Here is a 15,476-nt window from a genome sequence, read left to right on the forward strand (position 1 = left end):
CTAAATAAAACCATCATAAGGATCAAGTATTTCTATACTTCCTCAATGAAAAGAAATCTGTTAAATTAAAGGGGTTATATTTTTATTTAAATCAGAATATTTGAAATATGAATCTGGCCCTTAAAACACAAGTCTTTATGTTGCAGTGCTGTATCACAATTATGTCAACATAAGCAGACTAACATAGATGGTGGAGAAAATGCTCTAATTTTAAATAGCTCCCTATGTCCAACTAGCTTATATTCAGCCTTTTCCCACACTTCAGTCCTGATAAAGGACATTATTATGATACTCTGAAAAACACAGGGAGCTGACTAGAAAAGTCAGATATTTGTATATGTCAATATATGTCTTTATTACAAAGAGGTCAGGAGTCACGATAACTAGCCAAAGCAGTGTGCGATTTTAAGTAACATGCTGATTTCAAGACATTCACTTCTGTTTTCTTGAGGGGGCAGCTCTGCATGCTTTCTTTTTCTTATTTTCTTTTTATTGGAATCTTGAAAATAACTTGCAAGAACATTCAGACTCAGAAACCTTGTAATAGGTATCTTAACTTTAGGTAGTGCTAAAAAGGGTCCTTCTACAAGGGAACTAAGAAAATACATTAGAAGAGGTCTCCTATTTTCACTGCAGGAGACATTTGTAAGCAGCACATATGTTAAACAAAAAAAAGTGGGTGGGAAAAATGTAACTCAGAAACTAGAAAGACATTTTTCACCCCTTATAATTATTTAGAATTGAAAGAAAAATTACAAGTCAATATAAAAAGGCTGTTGTTGAGAAGGGCTGGAGAGAGAAATAAATTAAATGTTTGCCTTCAGGGAGAAGTCGCTAGCAGAACTATATTGGTACAGGTATAACATCGCAGCTGTAACTCTGCCCAGAGCAGAAATAGCATGTAGAGAGGGTGCTAATGGAGCACACATTGGAATAGAGTAATTGTGCTGTTGCGACTCTACTACTGAGTTTTCTGAAGTAGAACAGGCTTCATCCTCAAACTGCAGTTCATCTGCAAAAACTAGAACAATTTGATTCTTGCAGTACAGTTAGAGAGCAACACACTCCTTGGTGCAAAAGTAGTTTGCCTGGCAGAGGCAGTACTTACTCTGAGAAACAGAAATCGGCTGTAACGGGGACAGAGCAACTTTCTTACAGTCTTCCCACTACATTTATAGATCAATAGGCTTAGCGAGGTCCTAGTCCTTGACCAGGTGCTTCTGCAGTATGAATAATAACGTGAAATAATGCTAGAAATGAGTCTGCACCTCCATTATGGTACTTTAGTAATAGAGGAAAAAAATCATGTGCACCATGAAAATACTTCGAGCAGTTAAAAAGGAAAAAGAAAAATCCCAAGCATGCATGCATTTAAATGTCTCACCTCCTGGGCTTCTCACTTTCAGAAAATCCTGTTAATTAGATTCAATCCCACTGACGGCTCCAATCCACGTCCTGAAAACAGGCCACTAGATACAAATTACTACAATCCGGTGACCACTGATTTTGAAATAGAAGCCAGACTTATTGTTGCTGGTATACAGAAAGAGAGGTAGCACCTCTCTGCTGGAGCCCAGGGGGATTTGTCACAGAGGGAAAAGGGGAAATTTGCCCAATCTTCTGATTCTCCCTTTAAGCCCAGATCCACCAAAATAACTACGTCAAAATCTGGATAGTATTTCAAAGTATTAAAAGCATATTCCTAATTCTGCTGAAATCTAGGGAAGTTCCTCTGTTTAGTTTCATTTATTATTCTCCCTTTGTAGGCTGTGCAGTTCACAATGGTGTTGGCCAGCCACTGATCCCTCACAGCAAAGGTGGAGTAATTTGGTGGAAAAAGAAGAGGGAAGCTTTCATTTTTTCAGGGGTCTTGATAGTTCTTGGTTGAGGGTTTTATTTCAGCATGGATCTTGAAACAAATTTTTCAGATCTTCATGTTGGAATTAGATATTTTGAAACAGAGCAGTAAAATTATTTCAAGAAATTTTGGCAAATAAACTGAAATAAGTAAACTTTCAGAATTTGTATCTAATGCTGAGTAGGGGATTCAGACTGAAATTAGGCTTGCTGTTTAATTGGTATCTACACATCTTAAGTTTTCCATTTCATCCTATTTTGTAATAGATTTCCTGTGTTGACAAATGCAGAAGGAATGTGATACCACAGCAATAAAATCTGGAGACAAAACAAGAGGGTCTGGTGGTCATTTTAAGGATGACCAGTTTATATACGAGACTGAACATGACACACAAAACAAAGGACAGCCTGAAAGAAAGTAAAAGGTCACAGAATAGTGCTACTAATGTGGCAAAGTCCTGCACATGCCATAACTTTACCTCACAAAAATGAAATACTCAACATTTTAGACCTGATGAATAGGTGAAGCAGAAGGAGGCCAAAACATACCATGTCTAGAACTAATCCCGCCCAAAAAGGCTTTGCAAAAAATTCAGTCCACCCACAACAATAAGCGTCAGAACTGCATTTAAAACTTAGCCCTGCAACAGTTCAAGATTAAAATTCTCTGCTTCTCCCATTTGACTTTGGGTTGCAAGGCATCTGCAGACAAGAAAATGGAAATGTCTTTCTGTCTGAAGCTGCCTCAGCAGCGTGCGGGACGCCTGATGCGAAAGATGGCTTCGTCAAGCCTGCTAGCCAAGCCAAGGACTTCACGTACCATGGACCCAAGATCAGCATCTTCCTTGGTAGGAACTCAGGCATAACCACCGCAAAGCTCTGTTGAAATCAGTAGAGTTACTGTGCTGAAAAAGCAGGAGGTCCTGCATAGATAAATCAAGGCAAATAGAGTCACCACATCCTGATAAACATTCAGGGAAGCCCATTTGTTTCAAGGAAGTAATAGTTTGTCAAATGTTAAGTATCTATTTTAGGAGCATCAGTGTTTTCATTTTGTCTCCACTAAGTTCAGTGAAACCAAGTCTATTTATGGTAACCTTGCGTGGTGGCTTAGGTGTCCAAAACCTATTGCTTTTGTTTCAACAGCGTATTAAATCACTTTTCCACGCGCAAAGGTTAAAAAGAAAATCCTACTACAGATCTTTCAGATCTTTCAGAACAGAAATGAGAACTCTTGTGAATTTCTTTTATCTGTAGCCAGTTTCTATTGAAGTCACTTGAGATAAACAGAGATTCAGAAGTATTTTTGCAACAGCATCCATACATGTGTTTGTTTAAACAACTGAGTTTAGTCTTTAAAATACTGATTTCTGCTGCAATCCTCCTTGTCAGCACTACCAGGAACATTGTTAGTTTTCCATGAATAATATCACGTACAGCAGAAATTTTAAGATGCTACAGCAAGAAGGCTCAAAAAGGAAAAAAAAAAAATCACAATGGATGACAGCTACTAAAAGATGACACAGACTGATTTAAAGTTCCTGTTTTGATGGAGATACTTTGTATCCAGTAGAAAAATGGTTTCTTCTAATTAAGTGGGAATATTAAAAGGCCTAGAGAAAGCCAAGCTTTTCATTGGCAACAGGGAAGGAAAGCATAGGGAAGGCTCTAAAGAGGGAGCCTGCTCTGAACAGGGCTGAAAATAAAGAACAGCATTATCATGGCTGTTCTCTGCTTCTCGCAAGGCTTGTAAGCGACTGCAGTCTTGTCACCACCAGGATGTTTCTGTACAAGTACCAGTGTGTACACACCAGTAAATACTAGTGCTTTTCACTTCTATTTTCCTCATCAAAAATAGATACCTCAGATGTGAATTTCTGCTCTGTGCCTCCTTGTCAGCACTTAAAGAGACACTGTCATGCCCATAAAACTGAACTCTTGCAGAAGTGCTGCCAAGCTAAGTATTTGATGGAATTAAGCCAAACCACAGCCAGCCTTCTTGAACAAACGTGTAACAGAAAGCCATAGCTTCAGGTACGGATTGGATGTGCTGCCTGACATGGTACTGGAGCCCTGGAGTTTCACAGAGCTCCAGGGTACAGAGATGGGAGTGCCAAGGGGAAGATGACAGATGCCAAGTCCTGCAAATTTTCATTCACTCATTCAAAAGCTCTGCCTTTCTTCTTGCTTTCACTCTTCACCACCATTAGATTCATTATCAGTCTTGCGGACACAGTTGCAAATGTCATACATTAGGCGGAAGAATAATTTAGATTAACTCAGCATAGAAATAAAAATATTTTGTCAGGGTCACCACCAAAACAGCATGCATGGGGTGTTTACAATATGCTGTCATTCTCTACTTTCATAATCCTTTCACGAGGTGGGCTTACTGCTGCTTGGCTCTCCCTTCCAAAGCTACACCCATCACATACCAAGTCTGATACTTTCGCAGAAGAGCTGCTGCTGGACGAGAGGATGCAGCTACAACGCCTCTCTCACCACCCTCCCACACTCTACGGGCAACAACTTGAACATAAGAAAATCCACAGCTCTTTTCATACTCCAGCCCACCCCTTTAATGCTGGAAGGACAGGTTGATTAATTTTTGATTTTTAAGCTCAACTCACTGTCTTCATAGTTCTGCCAAAGTCAATAGAGCTAATTACAATATTGCCAATGAACGAGGCTTAAATGGGGGTGTCAGTGGGAAGTACCATTAAGAAATCCAAGCCAGAATTTCTCAGGCCCATCTGATCCTGACAAGGAATTAAAAGGAATTGAAATTTCATCCAATCAACAGCACACTGGATAGGAAGCATCAACTTAATACTGACCTACTGCGTTTATGAGGGCAAGATGTTTACCTCTGTATCCCTTTTTCCCTGGTTTCTGTCTTCTGTATTCAGGTAAGAAAAAACCTGGGTTAGAATCTCCCTCTTACGTGTGCTATGGGCAGCCTAATGGAGCCTGGTCGCACAATCAGAGGTAATTATGGGGGCTAGACCACCAGCGAAGTGCCTCTTTTTAACCAGGACAATTGACCACTGAAAGCCTGAGGAGAATCTGTTGTTTTTATACAATTCTTGCAATAGGATATTATTCTGGCTCAAACCAGGTATTATGGATTTGATCCAGGAATCACCCAATGAAATTCCATAATTCTTATTACGCAGGAAGCCAAAGTTGGTAGCTTTCTTTTTTTTTTTTTTTTAAGACACAACAGGATTATCAAATTCAGCTGGTGTTTCCGTATTTTCCTAATAGATTGTACAAAAACTCATTCTGGTTCTCTTCTAGCTATTGCATTAAAAGTGAGTCACATTGTAATTAAACTTTAATGACAACATCTGTTTCAGCTAACACAAGAGAAGAGCGGCTGGCCCACGGAGGACTATTCTGCTTCTCATTTCACTCAAACCAGAACTGAGGGTTTATTCAGCCTCAACAAAACTGGAAATGGGACAACAGCAACATCCCAGCTACTTTCCCCAAAATAAAGATCTTTCAGAAGCACTTTTTATTCATTTACAGATAAAATCCTGCCTTAACCAAATTGGATGGTACATAAGGATCAGTGACAGAGAACACTAAGGACTCTGTTTCTTCTGTGCAAACAGAATACTCCCTTGGGCTGCAGCCTGCTAACAGGACAAAGACGACAAAATACACTGGGAAAGGAGTAACTTGTTTTCATGGCTAGCTAATTAGCCGAAGGCCTCATATCACCGCCCAGCAACATGTGACATTAGACCACCCTTAGCCATCCTCACTTTTTTAATCAGCTACAACGTGTGCTCTGGATAACAATAGGATGGTAAATGCCTACTGTGCGTCTTCCCATCTCGCATACAGACTTACTGAATAAACAAAGGGAAAAAATTCAGCAGATCCTATACACTCTATAGCAAGCATTAAAATAGTGAATAAGTCATTTATTATACTGTTATTGTGCTGATTAATTACAGCCAGTGCAGCCCACCAACCCTGCACTGCCAAAAATATAGCAGGCATCACCGGCTCAGGTCCCTGCCTACGCTAACGAATCTAGTAACAACCCCAGTCCCTATGAAAGAAGGAGAAAAACGCCAAACCTCTGTTATGCATGTAGCTTGCATGTGGTACAGACGAGAAAAAAAGAAAAATCATACCAGATTAGATGTGCTAAAATGCCCTAAAGTGCTTTTGCACTGATTTTGTGGCAAACATCAGTGCCATGTTAAAGTAATCTTAAATGTTTAGATGCTACTGTAGAGCAGTACATTAATTATAATGGCATATTAACTAGTTAGATGTCCAAGAGCTACTGTTACTGTTTAAAGCATCAGATGGCTTCCAGAAAAAAAAAAAAAGTTTGAATACTACTGTTAAAAAAAGAAAACCTATAAAAATGAGCCATAACCAAACCAACCACAGAATTAACATCAAAATGCAAATATCTATACTTTAGAAAAAGCTTCAAACCCTAAAATAACAAAAAATCCCACCAGCTGGCCAACTGCTGCCTCTGAAATCCTGTGGGTCTCTTTCCACCACAGTAGTTCTCTAGTCTTTGGCTTCTCTTGTCCATGTGTAAACTGCACAAGTTTCCCTATGCATAGTTTGCAGCAGAATTTTATGATACATAAGATCTTGCAAGAACAGAGTCTCAGCCCTACTTCTGAGATCCAACAACTGCACAAAAAATGCCAAGCGTTTTTTTTGTTAAAATGTAAATCTGTTCTTTCCATCTCAGAAAGTTAATCCAGTCTTGCTGTTGTAATTTTGATAAACTAGTGGTCTCTGGATGGAAGCAGACAGGCCAAGTCTTACAAGAAACTGGGAAAAGGAAAGAGATGGTGAAGGAAGGTGGAAATATATGGACAGCTGGAACAACAGAATCATTACTTAGCTTATAATGAAAAACTACAGGAGACTAAATTCCTCCATTTACCTTTCATGCAAGAGGGAATAACTGCACTATGGTAATAACATCTATTTTAGGACAATTTGCTGTCTCACTAGATTGATTTTTTTGTATAAGCTTGCCATTATTTTGCATTAAAGTCATAGCTTGTGTCCCACAATTGATTGTGTTTACAAAGAGAGAAGCTTACCAGTAAGAAGGTCACTGAACTACAATAACCCTCAGATTTTAGCAAGCTCCTGACACCACCAAATCACGTCCTGATAAAGGCATTGTGCAGCCAGGAGCTGCTAAATGCCTTCCAGTTCCTCCTTTTGCATTCTGCCCTCTCCTTTTTTTAAACAAGTATCAAAAAGCAAAAATGGATACAACAGTGAAATCCATATGGATATAACACACAATCATATATATTCCCGCCTTGTAAGTATATTCTGTACAAGCACTTGTTAATTTGTGAGAGGTCGACACTGCCTGTTGTTTTCAGAGAATAGGCTTTGTACACCACCATTAAATCCTCAGCTGAAGAAAAAACCCCAAAAACCGGTATCCGATACCCAGCATCCAGAAATTCCTACAAGTGGATGTGGTGGGACTGCAGCAACTGCAGCTACCCTTGTCCTACCATGTTAAGGGAGGACAACGGTGAGCATGACTACATCTGTCAAACCGTTACAACAGATGGAAATCTCGTGGAGACAGAAGTTCTTCAACCTGCGTAGGGTTATACAAATACCCACAGGACATTCTGCGTGGGACACAGCAGCAGGCGTCAGCACAAGCAATGAATCAGGGTCAGTCAGGGTCGCCATGGAATTGTGCTGAATGTACAGTTTCTAGCTATATCCCTGAGCTCTGCATACAAAAGATACCTCAGGATGTACCCAGCACTGCAATTAGAAACGGCAGAATGATGGATGGTGCTGCGTCCAGTGTCACTTTGCCATGCTCGGAACAGAGCTTACCTCCTGCTTAAGTGAAAGGAAAAAAAAAAAAGCTCTACAATTCTCATCTTTTTTCTTTTTTTTTGGGGGGGGGGGGGAGTTCATTTTGCCTTTTTTATAAAAACAAAACACCCACCACCACCACCACACCACCACCACAACAACAACAAAACCCAACACCCCACAAGTACAACTCCAGCCACACAGCACGGATCACTGGAAAGCACTAAACCATGAGTAACCATGGCCACTTCCACAGATACAATTTTAGAACTGATCTACTAGACAGAAATGAAACTTTCCTGTTTGAGAAGATCAAGACTTACTGTATCTTGAAAAGTTAGTACACTTGGACTTTTCATTACTATCAGAAAGGGGAATACGCTGTCAACGTATCACAGTTCCCCCCTGGAGGATTTTTCCTTACTTGTAATTTTATGCTAGTTCAGCCCTATGGGAAAAAAGTATCAATAAAAACCTGCATTTGTCCTTCTCCAAGTTAATGCAATACAGGATTGCACCAAAGGAAGGTCCAACCCTCCCAGTCAGAATGACAGGCAGTTTGGCCCCCTGCTTTTGCCTCACAGTTGTAGAGTAGCAATGGATGTAATAAATTTCTGAAAATTATCTCTGGAAGTAAGGTCAGCAGTCACCTCCTAATCCGTTTCTTGAAATGCATAGCACTCTACCCAGGAATTCTCCTCTCTCGCTTGGACTGAGATGTCATTCACGATCCTTTTCTGACTACATACTGGTTGTAACAGACACCATGTTGACTACGTGCAAGTTCAACAGAAGTTTGTAGCAAAGCAAGACATTCTAGTTCCACATCACAGATGCATATTCAGTATATATCAGACAACAGAACTCTGTTGGGTGTCACAAGAAAATCCTTTCAAAGGACAAACAAAACTAACTCTTGTTAATTGAGAATTTCATAGTTGCAAATACCGTTACTGTACAGACCAGATTTCTTCTCTCCCATATCCTTAACCTTCTGCTCCATTTCTCCACTCTATCCTCTTGTATAAAAAGTTCATCGTCTTTGAGAATGAGCTCTCAAACACAAAACATACCTGACTTGTTTGTTTGTTTTGTAAAGCAGCTGGTACAACGCAGCTTCATTGTTGATAAGGACATTTCAGCCATAAGCCAGTATAAAAATTAATATTAAGGAGAAATGCAAAAACCCCCTTCAGAGTGGTAATTCCCAAATTCAACTCATATGAAGGGGAAGAAGAGAACTAAGACACTCATGTTCACTCACAAGTGGTCCTCCACAGTAGTGGATCAATCTTTACTTGTATTTACACAGAGAGCTACTGGATCTAGCAGACTTGAAAGAGATCTCCACACTTGGTTCTTTATTACCACAACATTTTCAATCAATAGTACTGTGCTTGCCTCCAAAACCGTACCCAGCTGATAGGGACTGCAGAAACCACACTTACTCTGGAAGCAAGTATTTCCAGAAGAAATATTGCTGTATTCAAACACCACAGCTCCCTCAGATATCTTCTGTATAACAATATCTAATAATTGCATCTATTGCATGCTGTCCACAGTACAGAAGGTTCCCTGCTCCTGATAAATCATATTGTCACCTGGTCCAAGACCATACTAACCTTGGACAGGGGGGACAAGAACAAAGCAAGAGATTTCAGTCTCCTTTGCTAAGGAGCCTTTGACCTGGCAGTCCAGGCACTCTGGTGGCTGCCAGGGACTGGCAGTTGCTGCCACCGGGTGGCTCAGCGAAGAGGGACAGCCAGTGTTTTCAGGGGGACCCGACTCCTCTGAGTGCCTGCTGCACACCCACCCACCGAGGCAGAAAAGGCAGGCAGAAAGCAAGGGGTGCTGCCCCTTTTTCTGAAGGGGGCTCAGTGGCTGTGTCAGGCAGGAATTGACTTCTCTGCTGCCTGTGCTAACCTTTCTGTAGGGGGTGGCATTGTCCAGATAAAGCCGGGGAAAGTAATCTTTGTGAAAAATAAATAAATAAGGCACAGAAGACAGTGATCTATGTGAAAAGGGAAGGTTGCGCTGCACCCACTCAAAGAGACTGGAGGCTATTTAAAATTCTTCACAAGAGGCATTCTAGTCAAAGCTAAAGCTATAAATTAACCAACTCCTGGTGCATACTTGATGCTCGTTATAATTAGCATCACTGGGGAGAAAGAAAGAAGAAAGAAATGAGGGATAGCTTGAAATAGATCAAGCCAGAGGGAGAATAACTGAGCAGGGTCTGTAACCTAATCATTTAAGTCACAGGACAACAAAACTCACCTACAGAAAACTGCTTCAAGCTTATCATTTATTCCCTATGAGATGAATCTGAACATCTTGAAATTGCCCAGAACTGCATGGAAGGGGAGGTACATACAGTAGCATCATTCTCAGAGACATAAAACTTTTATCTGCCAAAATTTCCTCCCTGACTCCTAGGGCATCTCACACCAAAGCAGTTTCATTTGCACCTTCAGCCCATTTTCATTTCCTCACTTGACCAGGGTGAAAAAGAAGATTACAGACTCCATTTGCACCGTATTTCCTCTTCTTTTTTTGCCGTTTTGATCTAATCTTAAAAAACCCAAACAAACCAGGCTTTCATTTGTAAAGTGGTAAAAGGGTTGATATAAGACACTATTCGTGTTTTTGGAGTTGGAAAGAAATTTTCCTTGTGGTGCCAAGTTATCAAAAGGTTGATCATTGGCTTACCTTAGGTAAGAAGTTCTGTCCACAGATTTGGAACATGGAAATATTTAGCAATTTGTTAGTAAATCATTAGCTTTAAAGAACATGTAGTACACTGCATGTCAACCTTCTTAAATTAGTAAAAGAATTTGTGGTGAGGATATGGATCACTGGATGGTGAGTTTAAGCCTGCTTCATGGTTTTTAATTCCCATTTTTTAAGTTCACAGTTCCCATATGGAGCACCGGCTTGACTAACGACTGGTTTAGTTCACTTGTACTTGGGGCTAGTGATCAGAATAGATAAAAAGTTTAAAAGCCTGAGATTTTGCTGGTAGAAAGAGGCAGCTGGAGGACTCCTTCCTTTGCTGTCTCTATCCTTCTCACAAAAGGAAAACCAGAGAGATCCAAACTGAGAAAGGACACAGTGCCGTGGGGCTCTATAACCAGAAACACTGCATCTACTGCAAATAACTGGTGGAGCAGATGTAGAGGAAATGAGGTAATAGCCTCACCACTGAATTAATAAAGTTGAAACCTAGTTCTTAAGTCCACTTAAGTCCACTTGTGGATTCTTCAGATGCTGGCATTATATGATCAGTGTTGGAAACATTCATACCAGGAATTCAGGCTCATGTGACAATCACACTACATTATCTCATAGAGGAAAGCTGACTTTAAACAAAACCAGTTTAAATGCTCACAAGCATTGTTTCCATATATAGTAAAAGATTTAATAATTCATGCTCCATTCCTTTTGTACTTTGAAAGAAAAAAAATCCCTACTGTATTCATAAATAGTTGACTCATCCAAAAGTTTTCACACTAGTTAGCCTTAATAAAGTCCACATGACTTCTGCAGATTTTGAGTTTCCACTCCAAAACATAATGGAGCTAAATATTACATCAACTGATAAACTTTCAGCCTTGCCCTCATCTCTCCTGCATCAATGCTTAGTCTGGAGAAGAGGAGGCTGAGGGGAGACCTTATCGCTCTCTACAACTACCTGGAAGGAGGCTGTAGTGAGGTGGGTGTTGGTCTCTTCTCCCAAGTAACAAGTGACAGGACAAGAAGAAATGGCCTCAAGTTGCGCCAAGGGAGGTTTAGATTGAACATTAGGAGAAATTTCTTTACTGAAAGAGTGGTCAGGCCTTGGAACAGGCTGCCCAGGGAAGTGGTTGTCACCATCCCTGGAAGTATTTAAACGACGTGGAGATGAAGCACTTAGGGACATGGTGTAGTGGGCATGGTGGTGTTGGGTTGACGGTTGGACTCGATGATCTTGGAGGTCTTTTCCAACCTTAATGATTCTATGATTCTAATGTTAGACTACGGCTTTTTTATTGGAGTTCTACTAGCATAAAATCAACATAAAGTTGGAATAATAAGGTTTCCCTGGCTCTTTTCCAAATCTTAACGCAGAAGAAAAGGCCAAATACAGCTTCCAGATCATATAATAAAACTACCAGCAAAATCTATGGGGGAAGGAGGGAAGTGGAGGAGGGGAAGAAATTCACAGAAAACTACCAAGAGGAAGCTCATCTAAAATCCAGGCCTCCAAGTATCCTCAAAGGTTATCTAGTCTATCCTTCTGCCTCAAGATGAACTACATTACATCAGTTTAGACAGTTACTTGTGTAACCTGTTTTTAAAGGCCCACAATGGTAAATCTCCACACTTTCCAGATGATGCATCCCAATGTTTTAGTATTCATTTTAGGATTCCCCTTCCCAATATTTAATCAAATCTTTCTTTCTGCAATTTAAAGAATTCACTGCTTGTCCTATCCATCACAGACAGAGAAAAGTTTATTTTTGCTCTTACTGCATACATCTTTAATTTTGTTGAAGACTCGCATTCAATCTTTCTTCTCTGTGGTAACCAACCGCAGATCTTTCTTCAGAGATGGTTTATTTTAAACCTTTGATCCGTCTTTGTTTTCTTCTTGGTCCCTTCCTCCACCTTTCCAGGTCTCTGTGGAACTGTACAGCCCGCACCCAGATGCCATACACCAACATTAAGTAGATCACAAGGACTTTATGGGAATTCTCTTTTCTGAACTAACAGATCAAATAACATTTTCCAGTTGTCTTGAGTAACTCACCAAATACTTCATTATCCTCTGAAGACTGCTGTGTTAGTCTGGCTGCTTTCGGACTCTCTTTAGCTGCTTCCTCCACCTTGGTTTCAGTATTCTGTAAAACAAAAACATTTCTTCAGATTAGGTCTTCTTTTATCGTTATCAAGCATAAACATTCTTCAAACTTCTTAATTATGCACACATTACATTCTTAATGAATACGGAAGCATTAACACAGAGGGTTTTGGTATCTTTACTATTTCTCATATATATATATGTGGTTTTGCAAAATATTGAAGGAAAATACTCTCAAAAAACACAATTTTTTTTTCTTGAGTCTGTTTTAATCTGACTAGAGGACATAAAATGGAGGACTAAAGAAGACATCTAGATAAGACGGACATCTTAAAAACCATGACAGACTTGTAAGTTTCCACCTTTCCTCCTCATATCTCATTTTCTTTCTATTGACATCTTCCATTGTTGACTTAGTGAACCAAGAGATCAGAAGATAGTGCACAAATATTTCTCCTTACAGAGCAAAGGTAAGTGAGCTAGAGAGAACTGCTGTTGCTTAGGAGCAGCCACCTTCAAGTCTTTAACCAACTTATGTACTTACTGTTTAAAGCACAAGTAATTATCTATTTCCGAAACAAATCTGCCAATTAGCTACCTGGTGTTAGACTGGGTCCAGAGATAAGTCAACAGCTTCAGCACTTAAATTGCCAGAAATCAAAGCATTTCATTCCCTAGGTAGAATAGACTGAAGAAAACATAACCTGTGAAACATGGAGTTTTAAATATTTATATTCCTACTAAAGAAAAAATAACTCATGTTTTCAAAATGTTTTACTTTGATACTCAAGAGAAGAGTATATGCATGCTTGTAGCAATGCAGACAATAAACTGCATATACACTCAACTGCTGAGCGATGAATATAGAATCATAGAATCGTACAGGTTGGAAAAGACCTCTAAGATCATCGTGTCCAACCGTCAACCCAACACACCATGCCCACTACACCATGTCCCTAAGGGCCTCATCTACACGTCTTTTAAACACCTCCAGGGATGGTGACTCCACCACTTCCCTGGGCAGCCTGTTCCAAGGCCTGACCACTCTTTCAGTAAAGAAATTTCTCCTAATGTTCAATCTAAACCTCCCTTGGTGCAACTTGAGGCCATTTCCTCTTGTCCTATGACATGACTGATGCAATATCAAATATTACTGAAAAGAGTTGACTCTTTCCAGTTGAGGAAAAAGAGAAATGTAGTATGTCTATGCTTCTTAAAGGACAGATATTGCTGTATTCAAGTACATGCTCATTCAGAAGACTTTCTGTGGTGTTTTGGAGAAATTACCTTTGTACAATTTATAAATTCTGACTTACGTTTTGAAAATACTGCTATACAATCTGTCCATGAAAATTACTGGTTCTGCCCTCAGAAACGCAGCACACTTCCAAACTCTAAGTGGTCTCTTATTTCCCCTTATTAATAACCACAAGTAGACTAAGACAGGTAGACTAAGTCTGTCAACCTCCTTACAGAACACAGGAGTACAAACTTAAGGCACGTAAACTCAAGAGACTTTGAAGCAAGACATCAAGCTTTGTCAGGAAAAAATGAAAGAAAAACCTAGGAAGTCTACTGGTGTCACACAGCAACAGACAAGAATTAGAGAAAGCAGAGAGAACAGGAAAGAAAGGAGAAACTATGCTTCAGAGGAAGAAACACCTGCAGAAGAGAAAGGATTCTGCACTCCCTCAAGGCACCAACCTGAGCATCCCATGCAGAAAACCCATCAGCTATGTATCTCTCAAAGCTGAGGAGACAGTTTTAGCAGATGCTCACCTCAGTTTGGGTTAACTAGTGTCCCTCGGGAAAATGGAGGGACGCAGTCAGAAACCAGCAGTGGCTATACTGGGAGACAACTTGCTTTGGGTAAACAACTTTGTGCTGATCACAAATACTTGAGCCCCGTCCCCACAGATATAATTTGTAAGTTGTGGAGCCACCCAGTTTGCAATGTGTTAGCTGCTGTCCACACACACAAGGGACACATGCCAAGGTCCACAGCATCTGTACTGGTTTACAGAACCACTTGCATGTAGAGGCCACTGATTCAGTAAGCTGCATATTGAATTTGGGTTCTCCATCCTATTTTAATTGCTCTACAGTGAGCAGCAACTCAACTACATCTTCTTTGTAGAAAGAGATGGAGAACAGCCTTCAACTCTGAAAAAAGCAGAAAAGGACATCTGCTACAGCAGAGCGAGCCAATCTCTTTAGTGGCAAAAAGCCACTAAAAACTGTGCCATCATGGATGAGACAAAATTCATACAATTAGATGATCAAACCAAGTTCAGGGCTTTCCCAGATGAAGGGGACAGCTGAACTCCTTATCAGACCTATTGCTCTAGGTTTTGTAAAGATAGTGCTTGTTAGCTCCATTTTCAAATGTATTCCATGGTATTTAGTATATGGTAAAGCTGATGGTGTAGGACGAAAGGGATTGCTGTTCCCTGTGCTCTTGTTTCTCCTGGGAAACGACTGAAAGAGTCTGAAACCTGCTGCAAGGCATCAAGAGCAGCAGCAACAAAACACCATCCAACAGATATTCAGCAGTGTCTATGAAACGAGTTGTCACTCCAAGTTCTTACTAGGGAGATGTTCGCACCCCTCACTTTAAAACCATGGTTTTGGCAGTCTCAGGGAAATTAGAAAGACTGAGGCCTGAGATATTTTGGTTCGAGTTAAATCACTGGGGAGAACTAAACAGCAGCTGTGCTGTCTGCTCCCTGGATAAGCCACAATGTTGGTGTTGACAGATGTCAACTCCAAGATGTTGACAGGAAAGTTGTGTGATATATCAGTCTAAAACATGACAGTGCATGGTTGGATGTAAATCTACTTGGCATGGCTTCTTACACAAAACATAAACTTTAAAAAGATTTCTTTTGCTTTATTATTTGCAGTAAAAAATTTACATGACACATTATTA

The 15,476-nt window shown here is 40.1% G+C and overlaps 1 protein-coding gene across 2 annotated transcripts in view; it reads right to left on the bottom strand.

Moving 5' to 3' along the window:
* MBP (myelin basic protein) overlaps nt 1–15,476 on the bottom strand; it is a 123,104-nt gene that overhangs the window by 49,967 nt on the left and 57,661 nt on the right. For both annotated transcript variants that reach the window (XM_075142210.1, XM_075142209.1), the window contains exon 3: nt 12,497–12,587. In XM_075142210.1, coding sequence (XP_074998311.1) covers nt 12,497–12,587 — 91 coding nt within the window. The remainder of the gene's footprint in view (nt 1–12,496; nt 12,588–15,476) is intronic.

The sequence above is a fragment of the Calonectris borealis genome, chromosome 2 (assembly GCF_964195595.1).
Source record: "Calonectris borealis chromosome 2, bCalBor7.hap1.2, whole genome shotgun sequence".
Lineage (NCBI taxonomy): Eukaryota > Metazoa > Chordata > Aves > Procellariiformes > Procellariidae > Calonectris > Calonectris borealis.